General features: G+C 39.0%; 1 protein-coding gene across 6 annotated transcripts in view; it reads left to right on the forward strand.

Moving 5' to 3' along the window:
- The window catches only part of LPP (LIM domain containing preferred translocation partner in lipoma), a 110,156-nt gene that overhangs the window by 54,966 nt on the left and 30,398 nt on the right, over positions 1-24,792 (forward strand). For all 6 annotated transcript variants that reach the window (XM_053458772.1, XM_053458771.1, XM_053458776.1 and 3 more), the window contains 3 exons: positions 2,528-2,640; positions 4,525-4,644; positions 13,601-14,281. In XM_053458772.1, coding sequence (XP_053314747.1) covers positions 2,528-2,640; positions 4,525-4,644; positions 13,601-14,281 — 914 coding nt within the window. The remainder of the gene's footprint in view (positions 1-2,527; positions 2,641-4,524; positions 4,645-13,600; positions 14,282-24,792) is intronic.

The raw sequence follows: 24,792 nt of genomic DNA on the forward strand, positions 1-24,792 counted from the left end.
CAACAGAGAACAGATTTTATCTGATGCTTGGTACAACCTGGCTTTTACGTAATGGCTTATTTTTAGTGCTTTATTCCTGCAAGCAAGGAGAGGTGGAATCTGTAGAGAAGTTGAGCAATTACCGATTTCCTAGAATTCTCCGCAAGGCAACAAAGCTCATGTTAATTTATTAGAAATCGGAACCCCTGTTTAAGTTGGAGTAGAGTGCGAGTGGCGCGTACTCCCCACCGGACTCCATGGAAAGCACCCCATGCATAACGTTATGGTGACGAATATGTAGGCTCTGTAACTGATTCCTGTATTAAGAGGGAACTGGTGGTTTATCAGATTTGCATACATTGTTAAGAATAGTATTAGGGAGTCAAAAATAACAGTCTGCAATCTATTCTGTGACCCACATAACCTTTTGGGGGCTTCTGGAGGGGTTTGAATCTTGTCTTACTGTTATTTGTTGATTTGTATAGTGCCATCATATTCCATAGTGCAGTACAATGACCAATGCACTATTTTATTGGATTATTTATTAAGAGCCACACGATTAACGTTGATGGTTAGGTGATAGAGGGGGTGGATTTTTATTTATTTTTTGAAGCCTCAGCTGTGGGACACTGTGGCATCATCCTGTGTTTTTGGCACTTTGCTGAAGATCCTATGTTTTACAGCTCTGTATGCAAATAAACTTCATGTAATGCCACCGGCAACTTATGTATTAGAACTGGCTGAAGCCACATTAACTCCTTATTCCCTGGATCTGTTATTTCTTCCCGTTACGTTCTTCCTCCCCTCCCGTTATTGCTGTTGTGAGAAGAAGGTATAGATTTTGATTAGACATGCTAGTAATGCTTCATCTAAACACTTTTTATTTTTTTTTTTTTAATTAATGTGACGTTTTAAACATAATACATTGCACTGTTGCACTGAGCTAAAAGCTTAGTCTATAATAGTTCCCTCTACTGGTTTGGTGTCTAATGTGCTGCGTTTAATTGGAAGCATTGCTAAGGTTTTTTTCTCTTAGCACTTATTTATGACTACAGAATTAATTTTTGTTATTTTTAGCTTCAAAGTACTCTGTTTGAAAATAGTTACACACTGAATTACCAACATCCATTGTTATTAAAGATGCTGTTCCACCTACACAGCAGGTGCAACTAAATGCAGCATCATTCCCAAATGATGCTGGGAACACTTAATTGTCATGTGATGCCGCCGGAGGCATTGATAGGAAAAGCTTCTTAAAACTTTTGTGTTTGTGATAAAAGCACACAGGCGTTCACACTCGCTGGCTGGGGAGGCGAGTTATATTATGGGGTATACCAAGGCTTCCAGTAACCATCGGCATATGCCCTGCCATCTAACCCTGGAGGGATCTAGTATACAGTACTGTGTACTGATAATAAAGATGTCTCGGGGACATACGTAAGCATAATGCCAGTCCTGTGTGGACTCTTTATACGTACATGGGGGAAACCAGTGTATCCTGACTCCGTCCCTCTGTTATTTTAACTATAGAGGAAAAAATGGAGAATGGAAGTTGCTCTGTAATGAAATGTTACCGTGCACTTGGCAGCATTTCGAATAAATGACAAGCAGATAGCAGGCGGTTTGAAAGTATTTAGATACAAACACAACCACCCACTGACAACTAATTACAGGATTTATTTCTGTCTGTTTTTTGTTTTTAATATACCAGTATATATTTTTTTTAAATCGGAGCTGCAGGCTGTTAAACAGGACTGGTTTATGGCATTACTAAGCTTGTATTGCCTGGTACTGTTGTTTCATCCCTGCTACGATGTGTCACAATTCAGAAGTGTTATGCGCAAAATGCTGGATTATGTTCTGTCTGCATGTAAAGGGCTTGCCGGTGGATTGACCAGATTAATATATCACAAATCCCCCAATCAAACTCTGACATCTCGGGCAGCGTTCAGTGGTGGCTTCTCTTTCCGTTTTCTCCACCCCATGTCAGGCTTATAAAGAAATTCAAGGGAGATGGAGCAAGTTAGAGCTTAAGCTACGTGTAAAGTGTGTCTGTTTCCTATTCTATAGATTATGGTTGCTATCATGAAACAGAATTCGAATAAAATGATATTTATGGATGAGTAAATTGTAGGGAGCTCTCTGGCATGGCCAGTTTGTAGAAATGTGGGATTTGCCAGCAGATAATAGCCATTTGGCCCATCTAGTCTGCCTGTCTGTGGCTATGCACCTCAAGCGTTCCACCTGAGCTCTAGAACCTACCAGTTATCTCTCCATCCCCTAAATAAAGGCATTGTAAGACCTGAAGTTCTATTTCAGCAGATCCTGAAAATGGCAATAATACTTCCCTTGAGGCTTTATTATCCTAGCACTGAAGGAAAACAAGAGGAATATGATATTCTAATGTATTTATTTTTTCTAAAAAGGCCAGCAAAAATTTTAATAGATTTGTAGAAGTTGCCATAGAAACTAATGGAATATCCTGCTCTAGAACCACTTGATAAATACAGTCCTTATATTAATAAAGTGCTTAACTTTCGTCTTTCAGATTTCCCCCCTCCTCCTCCTCCGCCCCCTGAAGATACAAGTAACCTCCAGCACGCTCCAGCACATAACTTTCCTCCACCTCCTGCGTCTGACGAAGCAATGTTTAACGTCCAGGTAAGTCAGGAGATTTTTATTTGAAATAAGTCAATTCTGTCTGTCACCTTGTCCAGTTGGCTTCTATTGGCCAACAGATCTCAGAAGGAAAAGTCTACTTGCGGGCATATCTTAGAGTGTAACAAAATGAATGATATCAAGAAAGGAGATGCTATGCCTTATAGTGATCACTTGGCAAGAGTTAAAGAATACAAGGTAGACAGTCACATGTGCTTAGCGTTGGAAGATATGTTGTATATGTGAAGTATACATTACATGACTAATCTACTATGCGTTAGATGTAGAGTAATCAACCAGGTATTAGATGTAGACCAGTTGAAGTGAGATGAAGAATCATTAACTGTGTCTTATGGGTAAACTCATCTCGTCGGGGAGAAATTGTCAGGATTTGGCACTTCATAGAGCACACTTACTGTGATGAGATACAAGTAAGATGAAAACGTAACTGTTTGTTGTAAAAGGTTGGTTGAGGCTTAACCATCTCGAACCCTCCGTCTATTTGACCGTTCTTCCTGTATGCAGTCTCGGCAACAGCTGGAAGTAATTAAGAGAGACAGGCCAACAGTAAGAAGAGGACTACAGATTGATACCACCGTGTAAAATAACCTCCTGATGGTCCCGCTGAACTATTGCTGTACTTTTGAGACATAGTGTGGTTGTGCTGTGTGTGTCTAACAGCTAGTTCCTGATCCCATCAGAGGATCTGATGCTATTCCACAAAAATCATGTTTTTTTCCCTTCAATGCCTTCAGTTTTTAGTTTCTTCAAAGCTTCCCTAGATACACGTGTGTCTGTAATAATAATAATAATAATATTATATAATATTATTAATAATGTTATCAATGTAAAAAGCCCAAAATGTTGCTAATGCTGCTAATACACACTTCCTTAGTTTAAAAAAGAACCTTGTATTTGTTTATTGGAATTTCTATATGGCTTGAATACATCTGTTATTGGAATATACCTCACTTTTGGTTTTATGAACTGCAATTCATGCAAAAAAAAAAAGTAATTCAATAAAATGTGGCTAAACCCAGGACTCAGAAAAGCTCAGCAAATAGTTGCTCTTGATGCATTAAATGCGACGGAGACTAACTGGGCAGTTTTCAGTCATTTGTGCCTATGTTTCCCAGACAGGAGCTTTGATTGCCGTCCGTATACATATGTAACCCATCTGCACGAGCTGTGCTCAGCCAGTCGTGAAGTATTAGGGATTAGCAATGCTCCACGAGTGAGTGGCACACGTAATATTACTCCATTACTGCTGCAAGGATCAGATACCCGTACAGACAGTTATGACAGATGGGCTCGGTGCAAAAATCCATCTTTGCAGTTTTAGTAGGGAGCTCACGGCACAGTAACAAGTGTAGGATGTGTCTGCATTGTCTTTGCGTAAAATGTGTCAAGGTATTACCTTAATGGATTAGGGGGAATGTTAGCTCTTCATGTTGATGAGATCACGGAAAATGTCATTTTATCTTCATTTATATCCCAATGCTGTTATACACTGAAATCTGTAAACATAATAGTGTGGACACAGTGACTAAGGGGGTGTATTCACTAAACTGAGTGTTTGCAAGGGAATAGAATTTATAAACTCACTGATTTCACTATATACGGTAATTTTAATGGTGTGGGAAAGGCTGGAGCGCTATAAACATATATCACATACACAAATGTTCATGGGCTGACAAATAGATAAAACAAGTCCTTTTTGGGGGGGGGGGGGTGAAGCTCAGATTATGTAATTAGACTATATTATGTAATTATAGTCTAACTCTAGCCACCAGCAGTAAAACAGAGGAATCATGGTTGTTGCTATGCATCATATGCAAGTATATTATATTCTCGTATAAGTAATTTTATATTGCTTATGTTCCACAGATAAATACCGGGGGCAAGACCATAGAGGAGCGACGTTCAAGCTTAGATGCAGAGATTGACTCGTTGACCAGCATTCTGGCTGATTTGGAAAGCAGCTCTCCATACAAACCCCGCACCCAGGTATGGCTCTTATAGGAGAACAATAAAAGCATCAGTATGTTCACATTAGTCTCCTGGAACCTTAGCCTTTGAGTTATACCTTGTGTGGTCTTCCAGCCATAACTTTGCCTGTGAGTGGTAATAGAACACAGGATGGAATGCCGCGAGACCTGCTGCTACATACTGTACAGTGTGAAGGCACTTCTGCTGACCTTGCACATCACCTCATTCTATTGAAGCTGTATTTTTAGTAAGGATGGAGTTACATCAAGGAGCACTGCTATGCGACTTATATTCACACATAGTGTGAGATCTGCTGACATTTGAACTGCGTGGTAACCTTTTAATCCCATTTACATTTTTTCTTGGAAGTAGCGGTGCTAGAAGTTGCCATCATCAAATACTCAGTGCACCACTCAAATGTGTCTAAATCATCAAGGTACCAGCCTATCCTACTGAGAAGGCACCAAATCGCAATCTTTTATTCAAGTCGCATACTGTCCAAACAAGTCTTGTTGCTTGTATAGTATGCGACCAAACAGCTCCTCTTTGGGGGCCGAATCCCTACTTTTCCTCTACTTTCCTCCCCTGATGTCCCTCTTTTCTAAGAGCTTAACATGTGTGGTGGGCATGAGCTTAAACACAGAATACTAAATGTGAAAAGCTTGGAGTTTTTTTTTTTTTTATGATTTCTTGCATAACTAGCTGTTTGTTACTTTATTTTGTGTCCCGGCGATCTGCCTTGCCAGCTCGATCGCCACCAACAAAAAAGAAAATACACACTTATAATTGCTCTGGAAAGTAACTCTGGTGTACGTCAGATCACTCCTTATCAATGTTCAAATATTTTGTGATGATTCTGACCAATTTTTAATTCAATTTGAGATCAGTAATCTGTAATATTGTATCATAAGATTGTACTACATGCAAGGCAGATGTATTTCCCTATGTTACACAAATTGCACAGCTTGTCATATTAAAAACATAGCTCATTTGCCAGTAATTTAAACTCCTGTTGTGCTAAGAAGCCACTGGTGCAGCTCCTTTCTTCTTTTCTTGTCTAGTTTGGCCATAGCGTCAGATGCTTTTAACCCCTTAAGGACAATGGGCGGTTGCTAAACCCATTGAAAACAATGTATTTTGAGCCCGTACATGTACGGGCTTTGTCATTAAGGGGTTAAATGATAACATTTGGGTGGTCTGTTTTCATTGGGGCCATAAGAATTAGCATTGCCGTAGCCGTCCCATACTTACTGATGAATCCAAGCTATACTTCTTGTATTTCTAATTGTTCTATCGAGAGACTTGACGTAATAGTATTTTTAAAGGGAGATGAACGTATCTGCTTGCATTCGGTTTATGTGATATACCACATTTTTTTAATTTAAAATCTTACTGTCTTATGGTCGAAACCACATGAAGGCTAAAAATTCCATTTTGAGAACAAATGTACCAGTAGGTTTTGTTTGTTTTTCTGGCTTTTTCATGGCATGCTTTCTCTTCATCCTGGGACTTCTTAATAAGACAGTACAGTAGAATTGTCTTGCACTTACATATATTCTTTTTGGCATACTATGTTGTATACAATCTATGTATTTCAAACCAGCATTTATTGAGCAAAGTGGTTATGTGGTATATCAATTGAAAGCGCTCAGACATCAGTTAGCATCGAGGGGACTCGGCAATGATGTACCTGCCGCAATGAACAAAGAGGTGGAAATATAGACGGAAGCCAACGTTCACCCAGGGAGCCATGCAGCAAAACACATAATATATGCAGTGGGACAATTGAATGTTCCTGCCTCTTCCTCTGTTGTGTATGAATTGCAAATGATTCCATTTGTGCCCGTGAGGGGATAATTTGGCTTTGCTGCAATATTCTCATCAAATATGTTTCTCCTTTTTGTCTTTTATGTGGTGATAAAGGAAATTACTGTTTAATAAAATAAACAGATAAACAAAAGGAACTTTTTCTAGCACTAAGCGTTAGATGCATAGAGTTAACAGAGATGCAGATATGCGAGGCGTTCGTCTATTCCCAAATCATTTTTAGTAGTAGGTACCCTTGTGTACAGCACCTTTATTTATTTTCTTGTAATTTTTATTTATTATTTTTTTTTAGAGGGCTACACTTCTATTTTTCTCGCTTGATTTTGTTTAGTCCACTGCGACACACACTGGAAAGGTGTCTGTGAGGATTCATTTTTTTAAATGTTGAGATGGTCACAGATAAGAACGTTATGCCCATTCCTGCTATAAAGGCTCAAAATGTAATATATCACATGCATTTTTAAATTTCCATACTTTATTTTCATTAACTCCTCTTGTGTTAGTGGTTCCTTTCTTCAAGGAAGGACCAAGAAGTTCCAGCCGTCTCACTGTCTTTGTAGTCCCATGTGTGCCTCCTGAAGAAGGTGATTGTGAACCCTGTGGTCCACCGTGCCTATACAATGACACAATCACCTCCACTTTCTCCACAGATTAATGTAAACCATGATAAAGATATATAATATATTATATATTGGCCTTGGGGGGAAAAAGCAGAGTATAATAGTTCTCTTGGACAAAATAAAAAACAGTGATATGTGCTAAAAATTAACTTGTTTGGGTCATAAGGATTTGTGGCTATTCAAGATGTGACCTTTTATACATCTTTTGTGTAGTTCGTTATACAATAGGCTACGTAAACAGACACTCATAGAGAGAGAGGTTCTGGCATACATAAAGATGCCGTTTATATTTGTGCATCAGATTTAGGATGAGCTGGGTAATATAATCCTGCATTTGGCATTTATTATGTATATATTTTATTTTTTTCCAGTGGACCAGACAGTCACGAGTCTGAGAGGCATTATTTGCAATTATATTATGTCCTTTAATTATGTCCTCTGGATCATGCATTTAGATGTTCAGCAGTTCTTCACCTGGAACTTGTTAGCCTAATAACTTGGCATTCAGACCTGCCCTGGCACTCAAGTGACTTGTATCTGACTGCAGCACCAGCAGATTTGGTTGGAATGCGTTTTCTTGGCTTGTCTAGTTGGCTTATACACGGTAATGCGCTACAGCACGTTCAGCAGCATGCGTCCATTGTGAATTAGGCAACAATGAAATCCTAAAAAGCATTTACAAATTATAACACAAGTGTGTCATTCCTTGCTTCTCTATCCTTTGGTTTCATTACCTTTACCCATATCTAGTGGGTTAATAAGTATTACTTTAGAGGGGCTTTCAATACGTGATATATAAATATACCAGTACTATAATATGACAAGGCATGGGTGCCCAGAAAGGATTGGCTGAGTATGTTGGTGTTGGATAGTTTCCTTAGTATTTATTATAATTTTATATTGAATTATATAGCGACAACAGTCCTGTACGATGGGGCATAACAAGTAGTGTATCTCACACAATTTTAGACTTACCAAAACAAAAGATGATCTTTGGTTGAAGGTGCGTTTTAATTATCTCTGAATTGAAAGGCTTTCTATGCCAGGATATTTTAATAAAACACAATTTTTGCATGGACACAGTTTGGGATATATAATCGTGCAGACAGCACGTCTGATCACCCGTGGAAACGGCAACTTGTGGAACCATCATGAATGGCACATGGGGGATACACCAAAGGAAACCGGTCTAGATTTGCCCGCTCAATGAGACCTAATGATATATAAGATAATTTCCAGTCCGCTTTCATTACTTTATGGTAATAATATGCCGGGAGGGGAGCGAGTCCTTTATATATATATATATTTGATGAAAGCGAGCACATAGCGGTTGTGTTGCGCTGTCTGTTCTTCAGCTTGGCTTTTAATGTTTCCATTAGTAATGAAATCACAGCATGCACTATTTCTCAGATACTGCTGGATTCGGCTGATGATGGATATGAAAATTAATTGATACTTTTTGAGGAGAGAGATTTAATCATAGCTATATTCGTCATTAGATTTTGACTTAAACCTGGACAGATGGTGTTTTAGACACTAATTTAGTCTGTTTTAGGAGTAAAATCATATGCAATGCCAAGGGTTCCTCTGGCTTGAGGGGTCCTTGCTAAGTGGGGTGCCCTTACAGACGCCTGACTAACCATCATCGGGGGTCATGCTTAACTACCCTTACCTCCTGTTTGCATTGTACCTTTTACTGGGGGCTGTCTAGTGATACTACATGATCTGCTTTATATGATCTCTATGTAATGTTATACATGTTGAGGATATGACAAGCTGCTGGAGTGGACATGTAAGTTCTGACTTGGATTTTCCCATGACGTGTCATATTGTTCCAGTCCATTCCATTGCTGTTCGTCTTATTCTTTGCACTGCTGTTATGTTCCCGTAACTCTTGACCGTCTTAGCTTTCCCTTAAGTGACATCTCTACGTTTGACATCAGCACACTCCGCACTATTGATTTCTGCCTCTGTGTCTTGTTATACATTAAGTCGTCAGCTGGCTGCAACCTGCTGTGGAACATACTGTACTTTCCTCCAGCCATCTTTCCTTCTGTGCTTGACAAGGATAAATATGGACTGCAGGAACAGTATGTCTCAATGCAAATGCAGGCCAGACGGCTTAGTTAAGTATTCTTCAGCATTTGCTCCCTACCTTAAAAAAGTGCGGTTGATATAGTGATAATATAATGGTAATTTCATATGAATATAAATGTTTTTGGGGTACCTAACCAACCCATAAACAGCCTTCAAGAGACATTCATACATTTTTAAGCCTTCCCAGTTTCTATGGCGACAACCTGTCAGTGCCTGCTTTTGTGTCGCGTAACAAGTGTTTCCAGCAAAATTATAAATGAGTCAAAATTTTTATTAAAGAATTATTTCTGGGTGTTCGCCGGACAATATGGGGAATGATGTTTCTAATGCTGCATTTCCAAAAACTTTAATGTTTAGCAGAATATGAGGAACACCACCTTTTTATTTATTATAAAATATCAAAAAAAAAAAACATACTCACGATGGCTGTCATGCTAAATACAAAACATGCAATACAATACTGGAGAATGTGTTCCCAACACATCAAAATGTGAGTATCCATCATAATGTCTATGCTATTGGGTTCCGTTTCATGCAGTTGGCTCTGAGCCCATTTTTGCCAGATCTCTTAAAGCTTGAATGCAAAACTCGCCCAATTGGAGCTCAGTAAAGAGGTCTTTGAAGTGGCTATGATGGACTGGACAGTTACTGTGAAGACCTGGACTTTTTTCAGGTAATTCCCCTATGGATAACGAAGCTTCTCAGGTTTTGATAAGCACCACTAACTGGACAATGGGTTGACTTTCTTACTGGTCCAGCATAAGACTACTTAGACGCGCATGTCATGGAATAAAGAGCCATATGTTTCATTACTGAGACCATATTTTCCAGGCTCACTGCAAATTAAATGAGCACTGGAATGTATTCTGTGTTGTGAATGTCTGCAATTAGATGCAGCTTCAATGTAGCTTGTCTTGCTTCTGTAGCAACATCAATCCTGCTTTCCACCTTTGGACGCGGGTCCGTCAAGCCTCGGTAGTAATTCCAAAACTGACCAGATGTTAGTGCTTTCAGATGTTAATGCAGTCAGACTTAGGTCATGTGCTAGAAAATCTCGACTATGCTAAAATCACCCTGGTCGCAGAGGTACGCAATTCATGCCCCATGATTTTGGATATCCCAGCTTGAGCATAGAAATTCACTAAAGTGCTTGTTCTCAGGCAAGGCTGCACAGAATTCTTGGCCTGGTTCTTTAGCCCTGGGCTAACATGTAGATTTCCTAACACTATTAGAATTGTCTTGTAAAAGTTCTTGGCTGTTAAGCGTTCTCTTCGGTCACATGTACCTTTTAGTAAAGTGCAAAACATTGAGTGTTTCCAGCAAATTCTTATTGCTCACCTGTTAGCATAAAATATACCGCTTGGCTTTTCCGTTTAATATCTTTCTGACTTTATTCCACTGTTCTTGTTGCGTCCGGTACATTTTTTAAGAGATGTGGACCCTTTTGTTGGCCCATTTTAATTAAAATGTTTTTGTTTTGATGGAAATACAATTTTAGCATTTCACATCATGACTAACAGGCGGTTTTGTAAAAAAAAAAAGGGGGTCATTCATAATCTGAAAATGGGGATTTCACGTTACTCACAAAAAATTCCTGTGTGCCAGAAAGCCGACTGTCAAATAGCTTTGCTAATTGTCTGTCTGTCGATGTTTACACACTGCTAACCATTAATCTGTAATACAATATCACTTTGATTAAAAAAAAAAAATCTATTTTTTTTTCTTTCTCGTGCCATTATCAGTAAATAATATGATTGAGATAAAAGCACCTCCGTGGTGAAGCAATGGCCGATATGCTTGGATCAGGGCTGTGACTCCGCTGTTCTCCTTATGATTACTGAGACAGTCTGGAAGAATGCCAGCCTACCTTTTTTTTCAGTGTTGGGCTTTAAGTGAATTAAAATGCCTGCTGAAGTGCAATCCTTACAGCCACTATATCATACGGAAACATTTTATTGATTCTGACCTTGCAGAGTTAACAGAGGTTTAAGAAAATATGGCTAAGCATAGCCTTGCACATGAAAGGAAGGTATTTTGGGCTCCTTTTACAAGTGTTTACCAGTAGAGATGGTAGAACACCATGTTTTTGAGAAACCTGTCAAATTACGGCAACATGGGTGGCACTGGATCTCACTACTGGTTTCATAACGGTGAAATAACAAGTTCTGCAAACTCAACGAATAGTCCAGTAATAAACGCACAGTTTCCAGAAAATATTAGTTCTTGGAAAAATCCCTTATCTGTTTAGAATTACTCAAGATGGACGATGCCAAAAAAAGAAATCAAAAGCGAGAAAGGAGTGTGTGTTTTTCATTAAGAGGTAATGCGAAACAGCCATCGAGTATTTTTTTCTGCATTCCGCTTAGCATTAGATAGGAGTAAGATGTTTATGTAGAAGATGTGTTTTAGGCTCATGAGACACTAAGTGTGTGTAGCAGTGGTGGTATACAAGTTGACAGAACCGGAGCCATAGGACCAGAGGATTTACTATGAAACAGGCCGAGTCAGGACTGTGTTTCAAATGTGCCATATGGCTTCTTTATTTTTATGTGTATTTGTAATTACTGGAATCAGTGCAAATGTAGTCACAACTGTATAACTGGCAAGTAGTACAGAGCTACTTTATGTGTGCCTGTTTTCACAGTGTTAACATTCGTTGGCCACAGTAGGGTCCAGAGCATCCAGATTGAAAGGGACAATGACATGAACATGCCACGGCTACATGTCAAGAGACGCCTATATCTCCTGTGTGTCCCAGCTCCAGTTTAACCCCGAAAATAACAGGATCTGGTCTATTTAACAAGTATTGCAGTATTGTTACCTTCAAACGTAGATGTAGCATTTTCTTCTGCTGGTCGGCCACAGTTGCACCAACTAACTCATCTGCTGGCTAGCTGGTCTTCTCCTCTGAAGCCATATTTTCTTTGCGATGCCAGGGATATATGTGTGTGTGAATAATCAGTAGTGTTTCTAAGAGGACCATGAATTTGAGAAGACATTTAGACAGCAGCCTCTGAGCAGCCGTGCAGCATGAGCTAATTCTGCTCTTTAATAGATCTGTCCTGCCCAGCCCGTGTGGAATGTTCCGGCGCTGAAGAAGTGTGACATGGTACATAGTGTCCCTGGAAGTCTAGGGGGCATTCAGAGAGAAAAAAATGTTTTCAGCATGTTGCCATGGAAATGGCTGTACTTTGGTGTTATAAGACCTTCCCTTGTCTGTGAGGATGTGCTGTGTTCACAAGAATAATTTCTTTTAATCTGTGTTTGCTGCAGTAGACACTTCCATTCTTCCTGCAGGATTAAGTGCCCTTTGTGTGTTTTCGCAAACTCGTGTTATCACCCGTCCTGTGGAAGTCTCATGATTTGTGGAAAAACACATGATTTTTTGTTCATCCCTTTTAAACTTAAAAAAATGTATATGAAGAAGAAAAAAATACTGGAAAGCCTTATTGTTTTTAGTTTAAACCATGCTGGGTTTTTTTTCCCCCTTCATGAGTGTGGATTGATTTAATATTGCTGGCAGTCACCTTTTTTTTTTTAAATAGTATTTCTTGTTTGAATTTTAATCATGCTGGGTATAGTTCTGCAAGTGTTGCCGAAATAACTGTTTGGCAACAGCATAAACTGTGTGAAATGTTGTCCATCTTATTGGTTTTAACCTCTCCCTATGTTGGAGTCAGTGTGTGTATGTGTATTCACAGCACTCCTGCTTTAACAATGTTACCTGGTGCTTTCAAGCTGCATTGGTGGATAGATATATATATATATATATATATATATATATATATATATATATATATATATATATATATATATATATATATATATATATATATATATATATATATAGATACCGTATTTGCTCGATTATAAGACAAGCTATATATATGTGTGTGTGTGTGTATATATATATATATATATATATATATATATATATATAATATATATATACACACCATATTTTCTCGATTTATAAGACAAGGTTTATATATATATATATATAGATATATATACACACCGTATTTGCTCGATTATAAGACAAGGTTTATATATATATATATATATATCGGAGTATTTGAAACCTCAGTAATAGGACTGTTTACAGCCCAAACCTCTAATAACATATGCTTTCTTAGGTTTTCAGGAATTGCTTAACTGTCCTGTAACATAAATGCAGGCACTGATAGATATGTGACCTTAAGCCTTCTGGGACAAAACAAAATGACACAAGTGATTTATTTAACATGCTAGGTAGCGCAATTTAATGTGTCGTATATGTTGAACTGAGCCTTTCATGCAGCAAGATTGTTTTTTGTTTTTTTTCTTTTTCTTTCTTTTCAAGTTACCAAAGCATACAATCTGTTTAACCGATGAACCTTTTTTTTGATTTATAGCTCATTAACCCTGACTTATTATGCTCTTCATTACAGGGCTCTGGGGGACAAACTGGCACTTTGCCCCATCCCACAGTGGGAACACCAGTGACTGGACACAAAAGAATGATTATCCCAAATCAGCCTCCCCTGACGGCAACCAAAAAGTCAGCAGCCAAACCTCAACCACAGTCCACTTCCCAGCCTCCACTAGCAGGATCGCCAGGGGCTCCAAGGCCACAGCCAGTGCCTGCATCTTACGCTACAGCTTCTACTCCCAACCGTCCCACATTCAATGTGCAGGTCAAATCGGCACAGCCCAGTCCCCATTATGTACCCCCTGGCCCACAGCCTGGTCAGCCTTATAACATTGCTCCTAATCAGTACTACACTCCACAGCAGGCCCGGTCTCCAGGACCTGCCCAATATGCTTCTCAGCCAAGTGGTCCTGAGTATATACCTCCACAACCTGCACGTTACTACCCTGAACCGAGAAATGTCTACCCCCAGGGCAACCAGGTCAGGTATCAAGATCCCTACTATCCAGCTCCACAGGGCTACGGAGGGAGAAATGGCTCTGAGGCCCCCTACGGACAGCAGGGAGGATGGAAACCAGAACCAGCTTACATGTCCGGACCTGCTGTGGGTCAGCAGCCTGCTGGATCTTATCCACCCCCCAACTCTAAGAAGACTTACATCACTGACCAACCCTATGCCCCACCACCACAGCAGTCAAAAGTAAGTCTATCTCAAAAATATATTTTATTTATATTTAAGGAAATCTTAGACATACCGCACTGTAGACTTAAGTCATCTTTTCATTTATTTTTAAATCTAAGCCCATGTTTACAGTACATATTTTTAACAGAACAATGTTCGCTGTTATGTTTTTGGAAAGTGAATATTGGTGCTTAAACTTGATACTCTCTTGTCTTCAAGTGCTGGGAATGACAATGCAGATATTCACTTTTATGGGATGAAATAAAATTCCTCTCAACAGTCCTGATTTTGTGGGACAGTCCCCAGTGGGGGATCATGACTTGTAAAATCTCTAAAGGTTTGTGCTGCTCTCATGTGGCCACTTTGGTTGCTCTTGGGTTAAGGGAAGGTGTGGTCCTGCTGCATTCTGCTGCTGGTTCTCCTGCCTCCCCTATTATCACACCTTCCGGCACAGGTGCTCTGATTTAGACACATGGAATGATGGTTATGTGAAATACTGATCTAAAGTACTTATCTGGCAAATTCAGATGATACATGCATGCAAGAGGTAAAAAAAACAAACTAATGGTAAACTGCATCCTTACATACACAAACATACCGGCTTGCGATCACCTGCAGGAGTAAAACACTTTTCAGTGGAAATATATATTTTCGTAAGTTTTGTATCTACTTCTCTAATGTGTATGTTTGTCAGCGTTAGCAGATTGCCCGTTTTTCGTTATGCTCTTCCTAACCAAATCCTATTATTGTAATACTAGTTGAATGTATGAAATATTAAACAATGACCCCGGGGTTAGTTATTGTACAAGACTAGTTACATAAACTATATAGAGAGAGGTCCCAGCCGTGTTTCAAAATGACTTCTGGTTATTCCCATTCTAGAGCCATTTTGCTTAGTTCAGGCTGTGATTTTTGTGCTTCAACTGTGCTTCAAAATCTCTGGTGTGCGTTGGTCTAGGAGAAGAGAAAGCAACTTCAGCTTCAAAACATTTTTCCAATGCGGGTTCCCCTTTAACTAGTCATTTGTGAGACAGTGATTTTGGATATGAACTGACCTACTGAACCCACAATGGTTGTTGAGTAACCACTCAGCGAAAACATGTTCCAAAGAATTAATCTTCCAAAGAAAAGCATATTTCAGATAGTGGTTGTAGAGTCCATGACTCTTGAGACTTGGAATGAAATACTAATCACACAGGGTGTAGAAAGAAAGTACTAAGCCTGGGAGAGAGGTATGTCTGTTGAAATTCTGGAGCCGAAGCCGCAGAACGAATGAGGAATAGAGGGGAATGGGACGGTCCAAGTGGACATTCATTGCAGCATTCACTTTGTGTGACACCCAGACTTTTCAGAATCCATATTTACCGAACGAAGAAAAACATCTTCGGATTGCTATGGAAACGTAAATCCTGCCTAACCCGTAACACTTCGTCTTGGTTCCGGAAGGTGCATGACCATTCCCTAGTACATTTTTTATTATTATTATTTATTCTTCTTATATTTAATGTCCGTTCTCTAGCAAAACAGTCCACGTATTGATCAATCCCCGGAGAGATTTAATTTCCTTCTTAGCATGCTGCAAGTGCTTGTTCTGTTCCTTCAGAACATGGATATGTAATTACAAGGATAAAACCACAGACCTAAGCATAGGTCTTGCGATTGAAAGAACATAAAGGTGCTTTGCAGCTAATACTCCACCAAAGTGTATCGAAGTTTATAAGATGTTTTAATCGGGCTTTAAATAGTAGATTCAGATGGCAGCGTAAAGAAAAAGTTAACTTTGTTTTTATATATGAAATCACTTGGTAACATTCGTAATTGTAATCTCCAGGCAGCAGGACTCTTTACACCTTCTGTTAAAATAACATTTTAATGTATAACTTTGTCATACTGAGCTGCAGAATATATCGGCTCTGTACATGCAACAAAAGAAAAGAGTGACTTATGTAATTTTTGCACGTAAGTTTGAAAAGTGTTTTTTTTTCCACCATAGCAATAACTCAACCTTTCCTGCATATTGAGGCGTTCCATGGATTCCTATAGTTATAAGGCCACTATTGCATCAATGAGGTTAATAAATAATGGCCGCTGTGTGTAATTATGTTGTGGGGTGGAATCATACATGGCAGTCCAATTGTAAGGAGGCCTCATTCCAGGCAGATCATAGGAATAAAATCTGCAAATGCACATTTACGCGACTACTAGAAAGAGAACCGCAGGAAGGAAATAAACACAATTACAAATCGATCCCTGACACAAAGGGGGCTCCCGTTGAGACCCCCTGGTAATCACGTGTAATCCAGAAGGACAGTGAATCTCCTGCAAGCCAAGGAGCTGGGGCTACGGAGAAGAAGAAGAAGGCAAATGCATAGAAGAATTCAGATACCACTAAATCAGCGTTAACGAATGTGAATTCCACTACCCAGGGCTCTTTCTGCTGGCTCCCACGTTGGTGAACTCCAGCTTGAATATAAAATGTTTGCTTCTTATTCCTGAAAAAAATGTCTGGCTTTTTTTATGGATATGTATATGGTGAGCACTTTTCTTTGCTTCATATTGATTTTGTTGTAACTAATGATAATCCACTTCTGTTTAACAGGAATTCTGGAGGCATTTTTGGGAAATGTAGATGCAGTCATAGTTTTTGAACTTCTATTATCCCAAGTGTTGAATGTAATTTCTTAGGAAATCGTTATGTAGGAGAATATCATCCATGGCAGGGAGAGAAAGTCTAATAACTTCCAACCAACTTCGCTTAAATACACAACACATGATCTCTAATTTTAAAACCCGCTTCAGCCAAATAGATTTTCATTTACAGAGAGGCAAGATCCAAGACAATCCAATCTTTTAGAGAGAGCTAAGCTTGCACATCCATGTAAATGGTCTTATTGCTGTTCCCTGCGCCCAGGACAAGCTCTTGATGAAAACAGCTGAGAATGTTCAATCCAACTTGAAGCCAAGACGAGTAATTCTGTAAAGCTGCCCGTGAATGTACAGTAATGCAAGCAAAGAACATCTTGATTAGGTTAAATGTTGGATAATCTTCAGCAAAGACCATTACCAGGAAACACAACAGATTGTGGAACAGATTTACTTATTAACACATATAAGCAGACGTCTTTTTTTGCCAACGATTTCAGCCACTTTTTTTTTTTTTTTTTTTGTATGTGCATGTGTGAAGTGCCATGTAGAATGCAATCTGGACTACGTAAACCACACATAGTGGTGTCGAGAATTTCCAAAGATGTACGTACTATACTAGTTCTTAAAATGTCAAATATTCCTGTTCTGCTGAGTGTTGAGAGTCTGTTTAAAGTGACAAAATCAGAATTCCAGCATCAATATTAAGGCATGTAACACTACAATATGCACCATTCTAAGACTCACAAGGTCTTGTACAAATTAATTGGCCTTGGGCTTGTATATTCAACTAAAAAAGCCAGAACAGTAACGCATTCCCTGTCACGGCCCTTGGAATCTTGCTGTTTGCTTGTAGAATGTGGGGGTTTTCCTCAAGGGTGGGTCCGGAAGATAGTCCATCAAATGTATGGGAACCACGTTAAGGTTAAATTGTTAAAAGGGCTTACTGTCTGTTTAAAAAATGTAGTTTGCCAGTCAGCTGGTTACAAAATGACAGAATTCATCCTGTGTGGTCCCCCTTAGCATTCCAAGGGTATATTTTGGTAGCTTCGCAGCAGGGTCTTTGACCATCTTCTGCACCTGTCTTCTCAAGGTCACAACTTTCTCCAAACTTTATTTGACAGCAGCCATTTCTCTCACACACTTCTCCAACAAGGACTCCATGTGACACACCACAGCACCTTTACAGCCTCCACAACCTCTGTATATCAGCCATATAGCACCCATCATTTTTATGTAGTATCCACCAGCCACAAATCTACTCTTAAAATACTCCCACCAATCTGTAATCATGAGATTTTGTACGCAAACTATCTATCCCTATCTCATTGGGACCCAGATGAAGGCAATCTGTAGTCCCTGTCAAAGAACACTCCAGACCTGTTTTCATGTAAAATCAGTGCAGGCATTTATTTAGCGGGGTTAGAAAATTAGAATTTAATTATTTTCCCAGCTGAAAGCAGGAAGCATACCGCAGTATGCTTCCTGTACATTCTCATTAAAACTCCCATCCTAGTCATTGGGAGCTGATCTCATATTGAAATAAATTGAAGTGACAGCAGCCAGTCACATCCCTGCTTTCTGAAACATTTGTTTTGCAAGCATGGCTGCAATTGGCTGCAATAGGAGTGCTACTGCATTTGCGCAAGAAGAATGCTACCTGGTTGCAGTAGAGGCCGCCGTGGACCAGCTAAATGAAACACAAATCTCCTTTTCCAAGAGCTTAACAATACAAGCTCCAATTTTCATACAGAAAAAATGCAATGGCGTCAATCCAAAATGAATGCATTAAAAATAATTAAAAAAACTATTTTGAACATTAGATTATTTTAAATTTAAAAACAGCAATTTTCTAAGGACGGAAATAACATTTCAGGCTTTTATTTTTTGTTGCAATATTATTTGCATTTATAAAAAGTATATAAGGCCAAGCTATTTATTTTCCTCTTTAAATGCATTTGCATTTGGGCTCCCAGCCTTTATCTAACCCGTATGATCGCAATTGCAGTGTGACAATTCCTTGCATTTCTTTATGTTCTATATGTAATTGTTTAGCAGCAATAAGGCCGGGTTTTGTAATAGAACCGCTGCAGTGCTTGTGTTTTTTTTTTTCGTGGGAGCCATTACCACGATGTCAGCAGCAGGTAAGGACGAGAGCTTGGTAGGAGGAGGAACCGCCACAGAATTCAGTCTGACCTGTTTTTGTATAAACAACATCATATTCCAAAGTCAATTATCTCCAAAGTACAATGTGTTCTGCTGCCAGAAAAAGCCTACCGGTTAAAATAGGATGGCGAAATGGACATCAGCGCAGGAGTGAGCATTAGTCTATTGTGTTCTGTATAATTTCAGACAAGAGGTCTCTTTTGTGTTTGGTCCAATCTTTTCCCCATATCCGGACACCAACATTAATGCTGTTTTATAAATGGTAAATTACAAATGTGAAGCATAGATTTGAGTAAACATTGGCGGAAGGAATTAAATATTTAGAAAGAAAACGCCTAGTGGAAAAAAACACAAACGGTTCAGGCTTGCCATCGCGTTCGTTTTAGCTCATCAGAAGTTACACCTGCTAAGACTTAGTGCCAGTCAATAATGTCATCTTTGGACCTGTCGAACACAATTTTTTAGGAGAAAAATGGGTTGTGATATGCCATCTAAATCTAAACAATACTCTGTAATGTAAGAAATACCCATGCAAGTAAGAAATGTATATACTTTCTCTTTCCCCTGATCTTTGAGACATTCCAGGTAGAGGTGGATCTGTTTTGAAGATTACAGACTGAAATAATGGTAGTTTACACAGCTATTCTTATTGATTTATACGTAATTCCTGCGAAGATGGATGTTTACAAGTCACTGGTCCCTTCCTAGTAATACTGGTGCAGCCAATTTCACAGATTAACGTGTTTTTTTAAGAAATTAATATCAGTCTGTTAATTCAAGGTTTTTTGTAGTCATTTAAGATAATGCCTGTTTTACTGCCATAGCGATCTGGCTGAGATTTTTGTAGCAACATGTATTGTATATATTGGTTGTGAAAAACAGGAGTTGTCATACAGCAGAAGATAGGTTGCGTCTTACTCTTAGAGCCTCTATAGGTCTACAACTCAAATATTTTTTCTTTATCAAAAAGGAACTGTTCTTTGGGTTTTTTAAGGCCTGTTTTGAGAATAGTGTAAAGGTGACTTATATTTACTCCTGCATTAGCTGAACCCTATTGTTGGATGCCAGCCTCAGTGACATTGTTGGGGTGGGGAGTGAAGGACTGATAAAGGGGCTGAAAGGAAGAATATTTTTAGAATAGTTGGTGAATGGCATTTCCATCTGAAAGTCGGACTCCAGTGATTTTATTCTCATGCTTCTGGGAATCCAGTATGTGATGATATCAGCACTACTGTCAGTGGGTACTACTCTGGTGTCAAAATGGTCTTAATGAATTATAGTCATTTACAATGTGTTTCCGTCACATCACATTAGTGTCAGTGTCACATCGGTTCCACATCCCATGTATATAGCAGATTAAACCTGAATATCCCCATTAAAAAATGTGTTGTGAAAACAACAAGTCAAGTATTGTAAATCTAAATGTTATTTCAAACTCATCGGATGGAAAGAGGTCAAAAATGCACTAGAGGTTAGAGTGTTCTAGCTCTTTGAATTCTTTACCCAGCTATATGAAGCCTTAATGCTGTAAAGTGACAAGGTGCTGTGAGCCTTCAAGCCATCCATTGAAGAAGTCTCCCGTTACTTTACTTGTTAATGTTTTTCCGATAATTGACACAGGAATGTTTCTAAAAACTATTTTTGTGAGGAGCAGACAGCTGAAAAAACTATTTTATTGATTGCACTTTATAATAGCATTGTGTGTTAAAAATCAACCAATGTGTTCTGTTCTTATTCCGTACTCAATTACCAATGTTAGAAATGGAAACATGGAGTGAGTTACAGTTTGTTTTTTTGAAGAGCCATTTAAAGGAAACAACCCTGTCTATTGGTCCATCAGAAAAAAGTAACATTTTAGAAAGCCATCCATGTTTGGTGAAAACCATTGCCTCCAATTTCTTTTCTTCTAATTTGTATGAAAGTTCCCTCGCATGGTGCGTCGGTGGCATGTGTCAGCATTAAAACTGGCCTTCAGTCCTCCCCTATTTTCTGTTATAGAAGTCCTTACCAAAATTGAAATGATGCTGGCAAATGTATTTATAATCTGTGGTCACTGTGGCTGTACACTTCCAAATAAAGTTGATCTGTTGCTGTCGTGCTGAGGTTTAACTAATACCTTGCTGTTCTACGTGCTTTGTTGGCGTGCTTGTGACACACTTTTGACATGTTTCTTCTGCTTCTGTCAAATGCTATCCATCCTGCTGGTCCTTAGCAAGTACTAAGGACTGGAGTCAATATTTACTCAAGATCATTGCTTCTCTACCATATGCAACCCAAGTACCAATAGTCTTTCAAGTAACCCCAATATAAAACAAACACCATTGACTGCGGCTTCCTTTCCTTCTTGTCGTACTATTGCCTTAGGTATTGTGCTTCTTCCAAGATTTCATTGTGATTTCAAAGTCCTAAGTCTCCAACCGATCCAACTAGTGATTCTCTGCATTGTAAAAAAGCAATATGCCAATACACTGGGAAATCCCGCTGCTAGCTAAAGTTCCAGCACGTGTGAAAGTTAGATCTCTGTCTCCTGATTGGGCCAAAATCCTTCTTCTACAAAAGGAAAAGCAGGAGCCCCAGGGAAAGAAAGGCTTTGGAAAAAGGCTCTGGTGACCTACTTAATGAATATGCACTGATATCTTTCCTTAATAGGCTATATTAATGATTTTCAGGTTTTGTTTGTTTGAAGCGCAAGCACCTTTTATTGAACTGTCTCATCTTTTAAGTAGCGATCCAGGGCTGCCAATATTCTGCTGTCACTCTACCAAGAGCAATAAGTGGTAAGGCTGGGCCATATGCAGAGACGGCATCAACCTGCTGATGATGATGTCCCTTTGAAAGTGTATTTTCAAATAAATTTTTTATTCTGAGTAGTAATACTACAGGCAAGACAGGGCCAATATGACAGTGTTGCGTAATGTTGTTATGGTAGGCAATACGTTCTTAAAAAGCAGCCACAATGGCCACGCTTCCCCCACTCTTCCTCCATAGGCTTCAGCCTGCTTTATGAGCCCAGCCACGGTCGTAACGGAAAGGAGACTTGTATGTATACCTTTAAGGATGCAAGATGGAATCTCCATATCTGCTACACTGATTTCTCAGCCAATGTAAAATAGGCCACTCTTTTTTTCCTTAGGAATACATTTTAGTACTTATTAAAGGTTCATGAAGCGTTTGGGAACATTCTGCAACATTGAAATATCTGAAATAGAAATTTTTACTTTCCGCTTATCCAAGGCTCTGTAACCTCTTGCCCCTACTTTAGGACGTACTGGAACTTTTATTTTTTCTGCCTTTTAGACTAGTCCTTGAAACATATGTATTCACTGCTGTATGCGATTGTTCCTGGGCTTTTCTTCATATTAATAAACTGCTGCAGTAACACGCTACACACGCTTTATAGTAAATAGCATAAATATTACCAAGGGACAAATAGGTGTTAGTAGGTCTATTGGAAAATATTATATATACTATATGTATAGGAAGGAGGACATACTGAGGAGGGATGGGGGAATAATGCTGGGCTGGGATGGAGATGAGATTGTTACAGGGTATGAAGATGGAGGGGGGGTTGTGGTGAAATATGATGATGGGGGGGTATGAATATGTGATTGGGGGATAATCGTGGTGGGGGGGTTGGAATGAATTACAATGTAGGTATGATCATGAGCAGATCTATGCGCAGACACCCCCCCCCCGTAACACCATATTCTTACACATACATCCATGCACCTAGTATAACACCTTACTCATATGTAGATACACGCAGTCATTCTAACACCATAGGTTTACACACATATGCACACAGTCTGTAGGGGGCAATACAGTTTTATTAGACATGAAAGAGAAGATGTCATAACCTGAAATTGTTTCAAAATCATTAACATTTGCCCAAGCATTCAGCAGGCATATATAAATATTTACATATAAATATTTGCACAACATAAGATTTCTGTGCACACCAACTACAAAAAAAATTATAGGGAACATTGACTGCATGCGGAATTAATTATCTTAATTTGTTACAGAATGTTAAGTATAGAAAGCCAAGACCTCTCTTGACACTGAATGTACCATTGTCAGAAGCTGTTAGATACTGAAACCCTAACGAGAATAGACTGGCAGCTCTCTGATTAAAATAAATAGGTGGAAATGCAATGAATCACTCCAGTGTCGCTGGTGATATTGTGCTAGAACAACAAGCAGATCTTGAGGAGAGACATCTTCAACTAATGAGTCACAGAAAACTCGTTTGGTGCTATTAATGGCACCTGTTTGTCTATAAAACATAATGTTATTGCTTATAATACTTTTACGTATCAGTTGAAAGGGTATTGTTGGTTGAGGAACGTTGCATTGGTCGTTTAAACACAGTTTTTTTAAGAGACAGGGAGCGCTGAAGAGAAAAATAACAGCTTACTTTTCCTTCTCTCTGCATGATGCAGAACTTACGTGGGGATACTTTGGGCCCTCCTAGCTGGGACAGCACCTTTAAGTACACACAAGTAGCACTGTTTACACATTATGCAAATTTATTGTAGCTTTCAGGCCACTTTCACTTGTTCCTAGAAAGTCTCTCAAGCAGTTTCCATTCTCATTCTGGAGCTCTTCTATCCTATACGTTTGCCCTTGGCTTCTGCTCCCATTAGTGGCCAGTGGCATGTCTCTGGTGCCTAATATATATATATATATATATATATATATATATATATATATATATATATATATATTATAAAAAATTATATTAGACTTGTGCATTCGTATTTGGGCATGGCGGAAATCTGTAGGTTCCTGGGAGGGGTTAAAGGTCTGTGCAAGTGACTATTGGTCGCCTGCAGGGGCCTCCTCTGGCATCAACCGCTGGTCAACATTTAACGTATAGGAAACATTGTCAGGCTGGCCCTACTCAATTCTTTATGGGCTCCGCTTGGTTTACGGACACTTCTGCATTTGTGCATAATCCATTTTTTTTATCCTGCAAAATTCCTCAGGATCGTGAAAGCAAAGATGACAAAAAAGGACTTGTGTATATGGGGCAAGTGTGATTTTGTTTTCAAGTACAAATACTGCTGATCTAAGTATTAAAATCGCAATACAGCGTGGAATGGAAAATAGATAAAGCAAAATATTGCACTTATTATTTGAAATAAGGGCGGCTTATGTGGTGCTTTAAATATATGCAACAGATTGTGTATTAGGGCAGTGCTTAGCAGTGATTGTGATGTTTTGAGAGTAATGTCTCTGTGGCGGTTCATATTATTTGTACATATAAAGCAGTCATTTAGATAATGCTCGCTCTGTCTGTCCTTCTGTAAAGTTTAATTCTCGGATAAGAGGAAGGATGAAAGGGCACTTAAGGACATCTGTTGTGCCAGACTCCCTCCATCTAGTAACAGCTTATTGACAATCTGTTACACTGATTTTCAGAAGGAAGATTCTTAATGGGTAAAGATTGCACACTTTCTCATCTCAAGGTGCTAAGAGAAGCCGTGTGTAAGGCTGCGAGATGTGGTCTCGGAAGCATTAAAAGGTGAAAGCACTTTCTGTATTATATGTTTCTGCTTATAGAAGAACTAAATTCTTCTGCATAAGGGACAGGGAGCGTATGTTAAAAGTTCTAATATGCATTCTTTAGTAAGAAAAGAAAAAATCTAAGCTTCACGTGAAGGTGCAACCCACTGCTTCACCTCCTTGTGCTGTTTTCACCCCACTTTGGGCTGCTT

Source organism: Spea bombifrons, chromosome 3, assembly GCF_027358695.1.
Source record: "Spea bombifrons isolate aSpeBom1 chromosome 3, aSpeBom1.2.pri, whole genome shotgun sequence".
Classification (NCBI taxonomy): domain Eukaryota; kingdom Metazoa; phylum Chordata; class Amphibia; order Anura; family Pelobatidae; genus Spea; species Spea bombifrons.